This window comes from Odontomachus brunneus, unplaced genomic scaffold (genome assembly GCF_010583005.1).
Source record: "Odontomachus brunneus isolate Ranch 3 - 2012 unplaced genomic scaffold, Obru_v1 Obru_scaffold_002, whole genome shotgun sequence".
Classification (NCBI taxonomy): Eukaryota; Metazoa; Arthropoda; class Insecta; order Hymenoptera; family Formicidae; genus Odontomachus; species Odontomachus brunneus.
In genome coordinates, this window is record NW_022639452.1 from 3,225,227 (window position 1) to 3,240,943 (window position 15,717).

At 37.3% G+C, this 15,717-nt stretch overlaps 1 protein-coding gene across 2 annotated transcripts in view; it reads right to left on the reverse strand.

Moving 5' to 3' along the window:
• The window catches only part of LOC116841716 (fat-like cadherin-related tumor suppressor homolog), a 483,336-nt gene that overhangs the window by 63,957 nt on the left and 403,662 nt on the right, over positions 1-15,717 (reverse strand). Inside the window, exon 4 of one of the 2 annotated variants that reach the window (XM_032810024.1) lies at positions 6,298-6,883. The exons of the other annotated variant lie outside the window; for it this stretch is intronic. Within the exon in view, the coding sequence (XP_032665915.1) occupies positions 6,861-6,883 (23 nt within the window). The 3' untranslated portion in view covers positions 6,298-6,860. Of the gene's footprint in view, positions 1-6,297; positions 6,884-15,717 lie in introns of those variants that run through there. 2 annotated transcript variants of the gene reach the window in all.

Consider the following 15,717-nt stretch of genomic DNA (forward strand, 5'->3'; position numbering starts at 1 on the left):
GCAACTCGACAATCTCGACGTTGGCACACCATTAACGTCGCCGACGGTGGGAGCGCGTCCGCAGGGTTCTAATTAATTTTAACGCCTTCGTGGGACAATAAAAGTACGTGTCAGATAAATAATGTTACGCGTCGGAGACCCCGACGGACTAAAAGGGGCCATCAAACGGGGCCTCCATTATTTCCCCGGGCGTAATAGCCGGGAGAGAGCTTAAATCGAACGCCGTGACTTCTTACGTAACTCCTACACACTCTTAGAAATTTTTCTCCCCTCTAAGCTCCCTCGTTCCCTTGTGCCGCTGTCCTCGGGGCCAAACTGTAGTGCAGTGCCGTAGAATGCGGGGTGAGTCCTTCGCATGTAAACGAGGCGCGGACGGACGGTCGTTATGCGGAAGTAATTGATTAGCCGCGATGCACGATGCGTGCGAAATCGATCTCGCGGCATGGTCTGTGCCATAAATTGTGCCGATAGGCGCCATTATATGGTGAATATTTAAGAATCTCTTTCTCTCTCCCCTCCCTCTCTCTCTTTCTCTTTTCTCCCTTGCTCTCTCTCTCTCTTTTGTTCTCTCTTTCTCAGCCGTTTTTTTGGAGGAACGTTTATCAGACATCATATCAACGTTTCCATATTGCACGCACACTGCGTGAGCGCGATCTCTTGAGATCTTTAGTCGGTCAATTCTTTATGTTGATGTAAGAATCGCGTTAGAGTGTAGGAAGAATGCAGCAATCGCGCTAATTACGGAAGATCGAGATGCATCAACGTTTTATACTTCATCTTTGATGCTTGATTTATCTTTTTACTGACATTGGAATTTCTACTTATCTCCGCGAACTTCTTCATTTTAATGTCGATTTTCACAATAATTCCGTATCCAGCACTTGTTTCCGTTTGCTAATCCTCGTCACAGAATCTCAAAATTCCGTGTTGTTTTTCTGTACAATACTACAACTCTTTGTTAGAAAATATCTGCTCCTTATCCTTCTTACATTCATTTCATTTCCTCAAATCCATAACTATTAAATTTGTTATAAATATATTCTGAATTCTAATAGGTGTGGTATTTTAGTAAAAAATATGAAATGAACAAAAATTACAAAAATTCGATTTGCTAAATATATATAGAATCGAATCAAGTGTCTCTTAATAATAATAAGCTTTTCTAAAATTTGGAATGAGTATTTTAAGACTATTAATAAGAAAATATTCTTTTCTTCTTGAAGATAACTTGTTGAAGATAATTATTGCTTAAAATAAGGAAACTGAAGATAAATTTGTTGAAGATAATTATTGCTTAAAATAAGGAAACTGATATATTTAGCTAAACTAAATAAAAATATTTTCTACCATCTTGCAAATGATCACGTAGATTTTTAGTTATTAATTAAAAGAAGCAGTGCGCGAGAATGCACCAATTCTCTCTAATTAATAACTAAAAATCTACGCAGTTGCAAAATGATAAAGAACTTTTTTTCAAACAAACACACGACGGCAGACGTCGTCATCACAACTCATTTATATTATCGCAAGTGATCACCAATTTTCTTGATTAATAACTCAAAATTTTACGTGATTATTTTGCGAAATGGTAGAGGAATTTTGTGTTCAGTTTAATGTATTCTACTTGTATATCGCGGCTGCATAACGAATTGCTTACAATCCTACGGGTTTTGGCCAAGAAACATATACTTTTGCCTCGCTCTTTACGTACTAACTCTGCTGCTTTTTATACATACATTTTTAGGACATCGTAGTATGCAGCAAAATTATTATTGTAATTTTCATTCTAGTCGTCTTGTCCGATAATTTAGGAACTCGCTGATTATAGTTAATAGACAGAGGATCGTTCGACGATCGCGTGGTTAAACGATGGCACGTTTATCAGTATCCCGTAATGATCGACGACATATCTACATCTTCCCTTAGAAGCGCTATTAGTACGCGCGATTACCGTGACGAGGGTTAGTACCGGCAAGATCTGCCACCACAATGTTATGAACATGATACGCACATTTAGCGGTCAAGTTCTTCGCCGACGTAGTCGACTATCTCGACCGATGATGTTGCAGGATAACGGATGTCGTCGCTCAGGACAAGATATTTCAGAGACGAATGCCTAGGTTTGGGAGAGAAGGAGGGAGAAGAGGATTCGTAATAAATATAGAACGAGAGCGCTGATTCGAGCAGTAGAGTGTGATCGCTTTATAATAAAATTTGTATTGGACGTAATAAAAAATCAGGCATTGAGGAGCAATCGTCGCTCGATTGCAAAGCAATTTATAAACATAGGCATAGATTAAATTTCACGCCGGATCTGGGGCAACCAGGCGACAACTGCAAACACGTTTGCTGTACAACTGCTGTGTAAATCGCGTTTCAATCAAATTGCTCTTGCGAGCATAAAGCAAGTTTGTGCTCTTAACACGTGTTATTTCAATTTTCGATACGCATTTTCGGAATGAAAATACCGTCGGGAGAGAGTAACGTGATATTATTTTCTTTTTTGCATTTTGATATCATTGCCTGCGAGCATAATTCGTCATAAATCGTCGACTTCGACAGTTGTTCCCACGGGGCTAATATATGTCGCGAGTGGGGAATTAGGTCGGCTAATATGTATCTGGAACTTTGAGAAATTCCACAAATTTAGTTACAGGATAAGTACCGTGCTTATAGTCGAGTTGTTGCCCGATCACGTTACAACAAGCGGCGGTCGAGCAAAACAAGCTTTCTCTAGCGGCAGTGCTCCGCGCTGCTATCTGTGTGTACGTTAATCTGTGTACAACATAATCCCGGCGAGAAACAAACGTTAACTATATCGAATCGATGATACCGGTGGCGTAGCCACGGGAAAGCAAATGTTTTATGCAGTAACGCAGAACGCGGGTTCAATAATCTCTTTTCGAAAAACAGAAAAGCACTATACATCAAGCGTGTTTTTCTGACCAATATTCCAGGCCAGAATGCTGAGTTCGTAAGTTCCGACGCAAATAAAAGTCACCGAAACGTTGAAAGGATCGCGGGGTTGGCAATTTAATTAAAGAACGGATAAAGAGCGGAAATGCAGGCTCTTGCTTCTGATTCGAAGCGACGAGTACAACGAATACGACTGTACAGTAAGTGCTTCCAGTAATCTGTATCTCGATACGGTGCATTTCCATACAATATGGTTAGCTCGTCTGGTCGAAGCTATCGGTAAATAACGACGAGAACGACGATGGCGACGACGATGACGGACGTTCGCTCTAATTCCGCGCGCGACATTACGCCGTGCATAATAAACGCGCCACACATCGCGCTTTATCGGCTTGTCTGTGTGCGTGTATATATGGGGTGTTGAAAAAAGAATTCCAGATGATAGTAGTCATTGTATTGAGTAAAAAATACCTAACGTAGGCCAAAAAATCATTCCTTTTAGTGTCGAAAACATTCTCCGATTACGTAAGTTATTTGTACACGGAAAAAAATAATTTGCTGCAGCAGCAAACTAATTTGCTACATATGGACAGTTAAATATAATTCGCTGTGTTAGCTACTTTTTCTTTGCTGCAGGAATCTATTTTCTTGCTATGAAAACAAGAAAATCTGCTCTTACAGCAAGAAAAATGGCTAACGTAGCAAATTTGTTACAGACAACTAAATATAATTTGCTGCTTTGGCTACTTTTTTTGTTGCAGGAGCAGATTTTCTTGTTATCATAGCAAGGAAATTGGCTCCTGCAGTAAAGAAAAAGTGGCTAATACAGCAAATTATATTTAGTAGTCCATATGTAGCAGATCTTTTTTTTCCGTAAATGCTCCCATTTTTTCACGCGTGATGAAAAAACAAATGAGCCATATTATTATTTTTATTTTATTACTTCGATATTTACAAAAAATGTTCGTGTCCCTTTATTTTTACGCACTCTTCACAAATAAATTTTGTTATTTCATTTTAATACAATATAGTCATTTATCTTTATAATCAGAGAACGCACATTTTTTTACCTATAAATAATGTAGAGGAATTATATTGAAGAATCCAAGATGTAGTTAAATTGATTAAAAAAAGACCAGGAGAGTTCTGAGAGTTTACAATTTCGTAATATGAAAATGCCAAGCGAGTGTAGAAATGGAGAGATGAGAGATACATAAAATATTTAATATAAATAAAGCAATAATAAAATAATATGATATAATATGATATGATATGATTGTCGACCTAATTTATCAAGCGCTTTTTACTTTGTACAATGAGTACTGTTTATCCTGTTAATCTGGAACCTTTTTTTTAACACCTTGTATGTACACTGAGAGAAAAATTATCTTAAAATCAACAAATATTGGTGGGTGCCATTAACATATTTACTTAAATCTACATTCTCTTTACTTAAATCAAATATTGTTTATTTAAATCAAGTAAACAATATTTGATTTAAGTAAAGAGAATGTAGATTTAAGTAAATTATTAATGGCATCCACTACAAGGAAATATTTGTTGATTTTAAGATAATTTTTCTCTCAGTGTATATATATATATATATATATATATATATATATATATATATATGTGTGTGTGTGTGTGTGTGTGTCTGCACCTACATTATATATATATCTATATATATCTACGATCTATCGTCTATGTCGTGTTGCCAACACGATCCGTTGATATAATCCCACTCGCCCGGACGTGTAACAACTACTGTTCAATTGTGTCTTCCATTCGGCAAAGTCAAACGCGAGCTGCCTGCGAAATAAGCGCTCTAGAGAATTCTCCATAGAAGCGGCCTTTCCATCCGAAAGGGATCAATACCTTTCGAATAGTTGGCAATATTGGCGTCGATTGCATAGAAACTTCGTCGATAATATTTGCCCGGTCGTCCTTCGATCCGAGTGAACTGTAACCTTTGACTCATGGTCGCGATACCACAACCATAATGCAGTCTTTAATTGTTACTGTTTGCGCTTCCTATCTTGTGATTATTGTAGAGGAACGTTCTGCCGCGCATTCACTCGAATAAACTCGCCGTGAAATTAATATTCTCTCATGAATATTCATTGGTAGCCTCAGCGGGTTTGCAACGTTCAAATATTAAATGTCACATTTCTTTCGATAAATTATGCAACATTGATTCAAGCGCATCGACATAATAAAAAAGCATTGTTAAAAGAGACGCCCGACCAAATCTGCGTTCCCACCGATGTTTTTTACCAGGTTTACTAAGGTTCATGCATAATTGATCGATTCACGAATTTCGTGTATAAACAATAACCGGAGCGCATGATGTTTTTGCGTAACAACAAGGTTTTATTTAGAGAGAGAGAGAGAGAGAGAGAAAGAGAATGCGGGAGAGCGAGCGAGACTACGGTATTCGTCATTCTGCATTTTATGCACTGCGATTTGAATTGTTGATTGAAGCACTAAGTTATGCGAGAATTACTCAGGCATATCGGAGCTTCATCATTCGCGGTCGACGAAATTCAAATCCGTGAGCTTTGTATTTTCAGCAAAGCAGCAAAATCAAGTTTAGATATACATCTTATTCTTCGTCATTTGCGACGTATTATCTTTCAAAATTATATATACACTATGTTGGAGAAATATTCGGAACACAGTATATAAAAATTCATAAAAAAAACTCGCTTAATCTTCCGTCGCTCACGGTCAAATGCAGTCTCTAATTTCGAGATAACGTTATAGTCAAACGATAAGGAGTAGAAAAATTACACTCTTCCACATATTTTCCTTTCTCTTAATCTGGTCTACTTTTCAATATTATAACGTCCTTGACGTGATCTTTCTCTCTCTTTCTCTCTCTTTCTCGATCTTCTTCTCGGGAATCTTGTAGATACATTGCAATAATAATAATTACACATGTTTTTAAATTTTTTCTTTTTCAGTTATTTTCTCTTTATTAGTTTCTTTTTGAGTAATAAATATGCTTGGTTGATGGAGTAAAGTGTCATGTGAATGGTTTATAATAATAAAGACTATATATATATATATATATATATATATATATATATATATATATATATATATATTCAATGATAATTGTGAAGATTTATAAAAGGAGAAATTTATTAGTTTTATAAAAGAATTTAAGTATTATTACCAAACGTGAAAAGTCTTCCTTTGAAAATGACAATATTATTATAAAATTCACATCTTATTAAGTAATTTTTTAGGTAGATAAATAAAAAAATTCAACAAGTTTATAGTTTTTGTTAAATAAAATAAGACAAATTTTAATTAAAAAATTTACTAACGATTAAATTTTATAATTAAATAAAAAAGTTTTGAATTAGAAGCCATGAGTTCAATAACATTCCTAGTTAAACTTCACGATTTAAAAAACAAATTAAAGAAGGATACACATAGACAAGCTTGTGCTTTCTGTTTTTTTGATATAGTTTGATGGAATTTTACAGTTGCTTTCTTGTGATCAGAAAGATTCATTTATATATATCCAAAAAGTAAAAGTTGGTTTTATTAATTAGTAGTTGAATTATAATATAGTAGTGTATCTGAGAGAGACATTCGACTCTTTTGTACTTCTGTTCCGCAGGACTCGCTCGATTCGATTCATTTCGCTCTCTCACGTCCTCTACGCGCGCGCTACACGCCATCTATCTTCTCGTTACTTATGTATGTACTCGGTACACACATTCTGTTCTCGCTATATATTTTATGCTCTTGTTCACTACATTCTTGCTATCCCAACACATTATCAACGTGTATATACACACACACACACACGCACACACATATACGCACGCACGCACGCACGCACGCACGCACACACAGAGTTTCGACACACTACAATTAAACCACGTTACCCTTCGTAGATTTACCATAGTCACCCCGACGTACGTCGATCTTTACGTCACAATTGATCGCTTACCTGAAACAAACAAGAAGATATATATGTAGCCATATAATTTCAACTTGAAATATGTAAGTTTTTGCTTCGATCGTTAGATGAAGCCGTTTCGTTCCTTAATATTGATGTTTGTATATTATATATTTGTATGAAATGTATTTATATTGACTCTAAACTTCATGTCTTAAAAATACAAAAGCGTATGACTCAACGTTTAGAGATAAAATAGATTTAAAATATATATAATGGAATATAACGGGAAATCATAAAATTGCAAGCCGATCAAGGGTTTTCTCTCTTTTGTTCGTCCGTCGGCTGCAAAAACAATCTTTGTCTATAAATAAATAATTAATTAAGGCATAATAAAAATTTATATATAAGAGTTTGTTACATATAATTAATAAACTTCATACAAAATAAAAATATGCTTATCATTTAACAAAAAAGTGGTTATTAAAAATAATCGGGATTATAGGATTGGTTCCAGCGTAAAAGATGAATTTTTTTCGCGTAAGTTGCAAAAAAAATTCCTTAGTGCGTACATTTTTAAAATAGTGTTAAAATATTATTATTCAATTAAAGTTTAAATTTCGCACCAATATCCGTGTATTGATTCTTGGTGAACTGGTTACATTTTATTTTATATTTTTGGGTTTAATGAGACTATTTTAAATAAATATTTCATATAACTTCTACTTTTATACGTTTTTTTATTTTACCTCTTCGTGATATAGGATAAACTCAGATATGATGGCCATGTCGGAAAGATGTAATTTCTCTAATAATTGCAAAACATTGCGTTTATGTAATCAGTCACAATGATAATCGACATTTATCGTAGTGTATGTGTGTTTTCGAAATTTTTCGAAATAGCAAGATGAATATTATACTACATTATGAATATTATACTATATTTTTATTTTCGACTACTTGTAAAATTTCTCATATATCCACTAAAACTTGCTGTAACATCGAATAAATTACAGTTAAGCTATCGCAATCAACGTTAGATACATAAAGTAAGTATGTAAATTGTAATGTAACATGCATTTTTATTTTCATTTTCACTATTTGTTCTATTCACTATTATAACCGTCTTTCACTCGCATTTTGGGTAAGATGGCCCACTATCATTCTAACATTTATAAAACAAAAGTCGTTATATTTAAAAAATTACTTTCAATATTACAGTAATTAAATTTTGTGCAATATGTTTTGATAAAAAATTGGATTTAAAATTTAAGTTTTGTAATAGAAGTTTCTATTTTATACATATGTATATTATATTTTTCACAAATAATATGTATTAAATATCTTATACTAAAATGAATATGTTAAATTGTATTTTTTTCATTATTTTATAAAATAATAGGTACAGAATCTTAAACATAAAATATGTATCTTATTCATCTTATTCTTAAATATATGTATAGCCATCTTGTCTTAAACATTTAGGTAAGATGGCCAATGCTCATGTTTTTATATTTTTGTAATAAATAATTTCACTGAAGTATTTTTCTTTTAACTCTGATGGTATTACTGTAGGCTTCAGTGAAGTAATGTGCCAAACGCTATTAAGAAATAACAATAAGAAATGTATTTTTTTTGCATTTTAAAAAAGTATGGTCAAATTATCCGAGTTTAAACTATCATTTTCGAAAATACTTGGTTAAGAATTGTATAACAAAATATTGTAGAATAAGACAAAGAGGAGCGGTTGATTATCCGACAAGAACACGATATCAGGAGTAAGAATCATCGAAGAGAGACTCGAGGATAGACTTGTCTCTTTGTGGCGCGCGTGGTTCTCTCGACTTTAAGCGAACTATCGGCAATCGAGAGGATGGACTTCCCGTCGTCTCTTCCTGCCGAGACGGATCGATGCCTTGGGATGAGGAAATTCGACGCTTCGCGGAAAACGCGCTTGAACGACAGCTCGTCTGGCGTTCGCTTCGTAGCGTTCGTATCCTTCTTTCTCCCTCTAACACTCTCCCTCTCTGCTCCACTGAGAGGGCAAACGTGCCAAATAAATACAACGAGAGCTCGCGGACCGGTTCGACCGGACGCGACAGTGCATTGAATGGGCCATTCACTAACTTTGACGTTTCCACCCACGTAAGTTTCCAGACATTTTACGAGGTCGTGGACCGCGGTTGTACGCCATAGGCGGCCCAACTAACGCCTCGCCGTTTGTTTCAGGCTATGGACAGCCGGTCGTCGCGGATTTAGCTTCTGAACAGGTCGAGATTCTCGAGGGCTGGAGGGCCTTCCGAAAGTCGCTTCGAGCTATTTGTAATACGTTCAAACCGGTAACTCTACACTCTGTGGAGGAGTAGTTTCGAGGAAACTCGAAATGCTCGCGCGAAGTGCCTCATCGTGCAATACGCGTTGAAGATTTTCTCTGTGCATATATCGTTCGATGCCCCAAGCGATATTAACGTAACGGAGTATATTCGAGATATTATGTATAGAAAATTTCTTAGGATTTAATTGGAATGCAGTTATACCTCTAACTGGAGGCTGAATTTCCCAAAATAATTGTAGGTTCTAGTTACAAGTGTAATATTTCAAACATGCCGTTCTTAGTGAGAAATTCAAAGTTTTCCCACTTTTTTGTTCTTTATTTTTATATTGAAATTGGACAAAAAACATATATTAACTTTCCAAATATTATCCTATCGTTCCCATCACTCGATATAATAGTAAAACTGTTTAAAAAAATAGTGTTCTTTTATTTTTATACAAATAGTATAAAAATGCATTTGTTTGGCAACAAAAAATAAAACAATGTTACCGGCTGATAAAAGCGTGAGATTCCATAATATTTCTGTTTCGATTCTAAACCATAAACCCATGGACAAGAATGGAATTCCCAATTGGTGTTACAGCGGAATAATCAATTTTTGATTATTAAATTTGGATATCCTAATCGAAATGTATGCTGTATTTGGGAAAATCTTGGGGAATTTATATGCGGGATTGTATCCCGTGTGTGGAGTGAAACTTCAATCGGCGTAGTATCAATTATCCGCCGTGTGCCGAATGCAAATTTTCGACGCAGGAGGTCAGATTTAATCATTCGCCTTCGCAGTAATACGGGAGGGGGAGAGAGAGAGAGTCTCAGATTAATAAATAAATACACATTTGATAAGTATACGGGCGATGTCGAGTCATTCTCAGTCCCTCGTGTTATAAGTGAAAAATCGGTCTTGCTACAGTTAAAAGCACGGTTCAGCTATTCAAATTTTAGCTGCCATACTGTGCAAGCTAAACTACCATATAACGAGCTAAACAGACAGACAGCGCATCCCAATGCGACGGCCAAGGGAAGGAGTTGCAGGTATCGCGGCAACCGAGGGAGGGTGGATTGCGCAGTGACTTTAAAAGTTGTAATAAATTCCGTCGGGCGGTGTGCTTGACGTGAATTGTCGTACGGTACACACAGGCGGCCGGTACATCGAGGGGAGGCAAGGCGAAGAAGCGTAGGGTAGGGTAGGTAGAGTCCATGGAAGCCGCGTGTCGAGTCAGACAGCAGAAACGAAAGTGGAGCGAAGGATAGGGTGGATTCCGGAACAGGTTGCCGGAGATTTAGAGGCAGGGAAGAGTGGCCGGGGGGCCCGCCCTGACGGTTGGATACTCGTGCGGGCTCGGGCATCGGGGGTGTGCACGCCAGACTTTAGGTTGCATGCGTCAAGTGCATACTTCAAGTCGCCCTACGGGTATACAGCGTCTATCCACTATCCAGAGCCGGCTGTCTCGCTCGCTATGTCTCTCTCTCTCTCTCTCTCTCTCTCTCTCTCTCTCTCTGTCGCTCTCATTTCACCCCTTGCCTCCTTCTTAGCCTATGCTTCTTTCTCTCTGTCCCTCTTTCGCCAGGTTCGCGAGGGTCGGGGGCAGCTTAATTCACGAATACGCGGCGACGTGTAGCCCTGGCCTCGCGACCGGCAGAGAGGCCGTAGCAATTTCACCGGCGAAATTAAGGAAATTTTCTGTAACGAGCCCCGCGAAACGGCGAGGAACATCCTTCACAGCCGGCTGTCCGCGATTACGGCGATGGCCCTCGACGATGAACGCCGTCGCGCATATTTCCTTGCGCACGCGAGAAAACTCGCCCCCCGGCGACGTTGAGTGACTCTACCTCTCGTGGCTTCTACCTCTTCGTCGCACTGTTGCAACGCATAAATTGGAATAGTTAGCGGTGAGAATGTTGACTGACACCCGCTAACGGAATTCCGGTAGAATAATAATTATGACGGTCTATTAACGTCAATGAGGGCGAGAATTTTGATTTTTATTGCGAAACCGTGTAGGTTGGAATTTACGACAGTCAAACAGATCGAACACATCGAATGCTGTCGATAGTATATGCATCAGTTAACAATGTCGTGTTTAATTAATCCGCACATATTGACTTTTCACGAGCGATAAATATTGGAGACATCTCATTCTCTCCTAAAATGAATCAGTAAAAATATTTCTGATTAAATTCAGTGAAAGAACTATTTAATCGTTAACACCATGTTACAAATTTTAATCAGTTGCTTGATCTTTTATTATGAGGAGACGTTCTTTTAGTAAATGCGTTGAGGGCAAATATGACCTCAAAAACTGTCCGCCACACATCGGGTTTTCGAGAAAATAAAAGTTTAAATCCTCAAAAACATAGCCTTTGACTATTTTCACAAATTTATGATGCATAAACTAGGTGTACCAGTAATTTCGAAATTAGTCTGAAATGGAAACTCTTGAACGTTCGTCTTTATTTAAAAAATTCGAAAATTTAAATTTCATAAAAACTACCGTCATAGAGGGATAAGGCGCTGTCACAAATTTATAAAGCAAAATTATACTTTACATCCAGCAAATCTTTGGATATTTAATAGCGATCATGAGAATTCCTCTATTAAAGTCCATTGTATCTTGTCTATAATAAAAGTGTAATTAGAATTTTTTTGTTCAATTTTAAGATGTTTTTGCAAATTCCAAGCCCTTTCAAGAATGCTATGTGCAACATGAATGAATAGAGTATTTTCTTTTACAATCTTTATTATTTCCTCTCTCTCTCTCTCTCTCTCTCTCTCTAAGTCTGTTCCTAATAAAAATTTACCTAGAAATTTGTTAAGTGTAAGATTTGCTATTTTGTTATACTTTGTGAAAACGTTTCATCCCTTTGTGAGGCTGTACAAAGCGGCACTTTCGACAAAGTTTTTGGCTTTTTAAAATAAAATCAAAGGTATAAGCTTCAATTTAAAACCTTTTCGAAGTTGCTGGCACATCTGGTTTATGTATTACGAATTTTCTCTGAAACATGACGGACAGTTTTTGAGACCACATTTGTATTCAGCGCACCCGATTTACTAAAGAACGACCCTTCATGGTAAAAGTGCAAAGTCTTGTAACATAATATAATCAGTGAATATTCACTGAGATTTTCAGTAAGAACACTCCCACTATACTCCATCGTATTTCTTATCGATTTTAACCAGTGGAAGTGACATTTCACTGCAAAATCTGTAATAAACAAATTCGTTATCCCAAATTGAACTTTTTTTTTTTGTGACGATGGAGATGATGGCTTCCATGCGCCCTGCATGCAATGATATTTTCTGTATTAACAAACAGTGTTAACAATAATAGGAATAGTCGCTACTATTAACTGATCTCCTTTCAGATTTTACTGATTGCAGTGTTACACTTGTAACTGAGCCACCAGTTATAAGTGTAATATCTCAGTGAAGAATATGCTGATTGTATAATACTTTAGAGAGTTTGAGAGATAGAAAATCGCGCCAAGAGTTCCATGCTGCGATTCCTCGCGAGCAAGCGCTTGCTCGCGCGCGACACGCGGTTTTTAGTGCGCACCGACTTGAATTTCAAATGCTGCTCGGCCGAACTGCACATCTTTATTGCATGACAGTTTCCGTAGGTCGTAAAGTTGTCCGGCCGAGGTTATATTAGTTATGGCCGGATATCCGATACGCCGCAATAACATTATGTCGCCCGTGACGCGCGGGAAGTGCTGCTTTTCCATCAAGGAATATCGGATTTCATGGGTTTATACGGGGAACACCACCCCCTGGCTGGTTCCTGCATGCGAATCGCGATCGTCGTGTGCCGAGTGTACTTATCACTACGACCACGTAATTACGTCGGACGCACGGTATAAACTATCTCTAAATTGCATCCGGAACCCCAACGTGCGTCAGACTGGATGGGGGAGAGAGGAAGAGTGAGGGAAAGTGGAACCCGCGTATTAAACTGCCACGACTTTTACAATCGTGCGGTAATAACGACAAGACAACCGGCAAATTACTCCCTCTGTAATTCGAGCTATTCGACCGCGGTTTCTCACAACGCAGTCGACTGTACGCATCTCACTCTCTCTTCCTCCTTCTCTCGCTCTGTCCTTTTCCTCTCTCTCGCTTTATAACGTTAAGGGGATGTGAAACTCCAAACACGATAACGTAAAGGCGATCGTCAAAACGTCAGGTAAGCATTGATGCGAGTACATTGTCCTTTTTGCATTTCTACAGTTCTAAGTTATAAAATAGTTCAGATACAATAAATAAATAAAAGTTACATCTCTAAGTTATAAAATAGTTCAGATACAATAAATAAACTTTTTTTAGTCAAGAATTCCTTGACTTATGAGCAAAATCTGATAGTTTATGTAATAGATTTATGCAATATATAGACACTTATGTTACATGCTGTACAATTAGTGTCGCTTTAAGGATAAAATCAGAGACATCTTGGTTGTCATTAACCCTTTGCGTCACAGTGTTACTCAGGAATAACACCTAGAACTGTACAGTATATTTAAGAAAAACAACAAATTTGGACACTTTATTGCGTAAATTTTCATATCTTCATATAAAGTAGGTGTCCCTTTAAATACTAAAAGTCGATATTAAAGTTCCATAATGCATAAATAAATAATTATAAACAAATGAAGTTGAAAAAATGTTGATTTTGTAAAAAAAATTGTTGGTGGCAATATTTCAATCATATAAAGGTTCCAGTTAGTCTTGAATTCAATATTTTCGGAGCCGCTGATTACGAATTTGAATTCAGACTTGAAAAATTCAAAATGGCGGACCCAATGTGGCGGACGCAAAAATTAAAAATCCATAGGATTGTCATGAAACTTGTTACTCGGGGGTTTTTGGGATCCCTGAATATGAAGTCAGATTTCGAATATTCAAAATGGCGGATCCAATATGGCGGATGAAAATTTGATATTTTGCTTGCTCTTTGCGTTACCCGCAACTAACAACGAGGATGTGGCAAGCTTCTAGTTCCTTTTTTTAGTTTTATTTTATTTTTTATTTTTTTATTTTTTTTAGTTTTTAAATTTTTTTTCTATTTTTAAAATTTTTTAAACATTGCGTCTGCTATATTGGATCCGCCATTTTGAATTTTTCAAATCTGACTTCAAATTCGTAATCAGCGACCTTGAAAACTTGATATAGTATATGTTTCAAAGAATAAAGTTTTCTTGAAAAAAACGTGACACAAAGAGTTAATATACACCGACACGTATCTTCGTGTGCATCAACGCTAATCCTGGCGCGATAATAACTTCGATTGCTTATAACAATTCTTGATCAAGAAAGATTTATTTATACACCCCTTTATTTGAAAACGCCTCGACGTCAAATACAAGAATATATAATAAGAATACATAAAAGTCGTGGTATAATGGCTTTCCATTTAAGATTTTTGTGTTAATTTTTATCTCACCATGACAACGCCACCCACAGTTAAAGTAAAATGATTACTAAATACACTTTCTAGTACAAAACGAATTTTATTTGAAACATTTTGTTCCAAAATCTATTGTAAAGATATTCGGGAGTTCACTCCTCCCGCAATATCTGCAGCTTTGTTTTATCATATCTAGTAGAAAACGTAACTATGCATATGAAGAAATTTCCCCGTAAACTTTCGGTATACTTTAAAGCCTCTAAATTCAGTCGTAAAGACGCAGCAATGTTCTATGAAATTTTTCTGAACAAAGCAAACTTGCGTTCGATATATACAAATTATAGATCTTTTGTATTAGGCGAATATTTGCGCTGTCAGCTCGAGATGTCAATTCTAAAACTTTATATCGTTTTCGTTGCATATTGGCACAATGCCCCGACTCATTCTTCCACGTACTTTCATTGTGCAAAAGGATTTTCGCGTGATTGATACAACGTACAGTTTGCACGAAAAAGTCAGTATTACGTAAGGTTCTCATGACATCTCCTTAACCCGACGTGCACGATGCAAAGGGCAATAGAAACGAGGGATAAGTATTAACTCGTCTCGCGCTCCGGCTCTCTCGTAATAAGAGTGAAAGAGACGCAGAGTTATTAATCGTCGTGATGTACGAACGCGGTATTTTTCTCGGGATAATGGAATCCATCGCGTTCGATTAATTACTGCTCTTTCTTTCTCGTGTTCGTAGCCGGGGAAGTTTGTAGGAGTCCGAGAGGACAACTTCATCGTCACGCTCGTAAGGATGAGCGGCTAATGAGTGTGGGCCGGCGGAGGTCTCTCGGAATAGTATCGGACGAGGCCGCTCGGTCGCAGCCGGTGATTAGTCGTTAACGCTTATCATTAACCTCAAGGGTTAATTTCTGCATTAATTACTCCGTGTCGCCCGTTGGAAACTATCTCGGACACTGCGCCGCCGCCATCGCCACCGCCGCCGCCGCCGCCGTTGGCGCGCGTGGACGATACAGGTGTTCGAAGTTTGACGGGCTGTGACTGGCCGACCGTGAAAATCGACCAGTCGGTTTTCCAACGGAAGAGAGAGAGAGAGAGAGAGAGAGAGAGAGAGAGAGAGAGAGAGAGAGAGAGAGAGA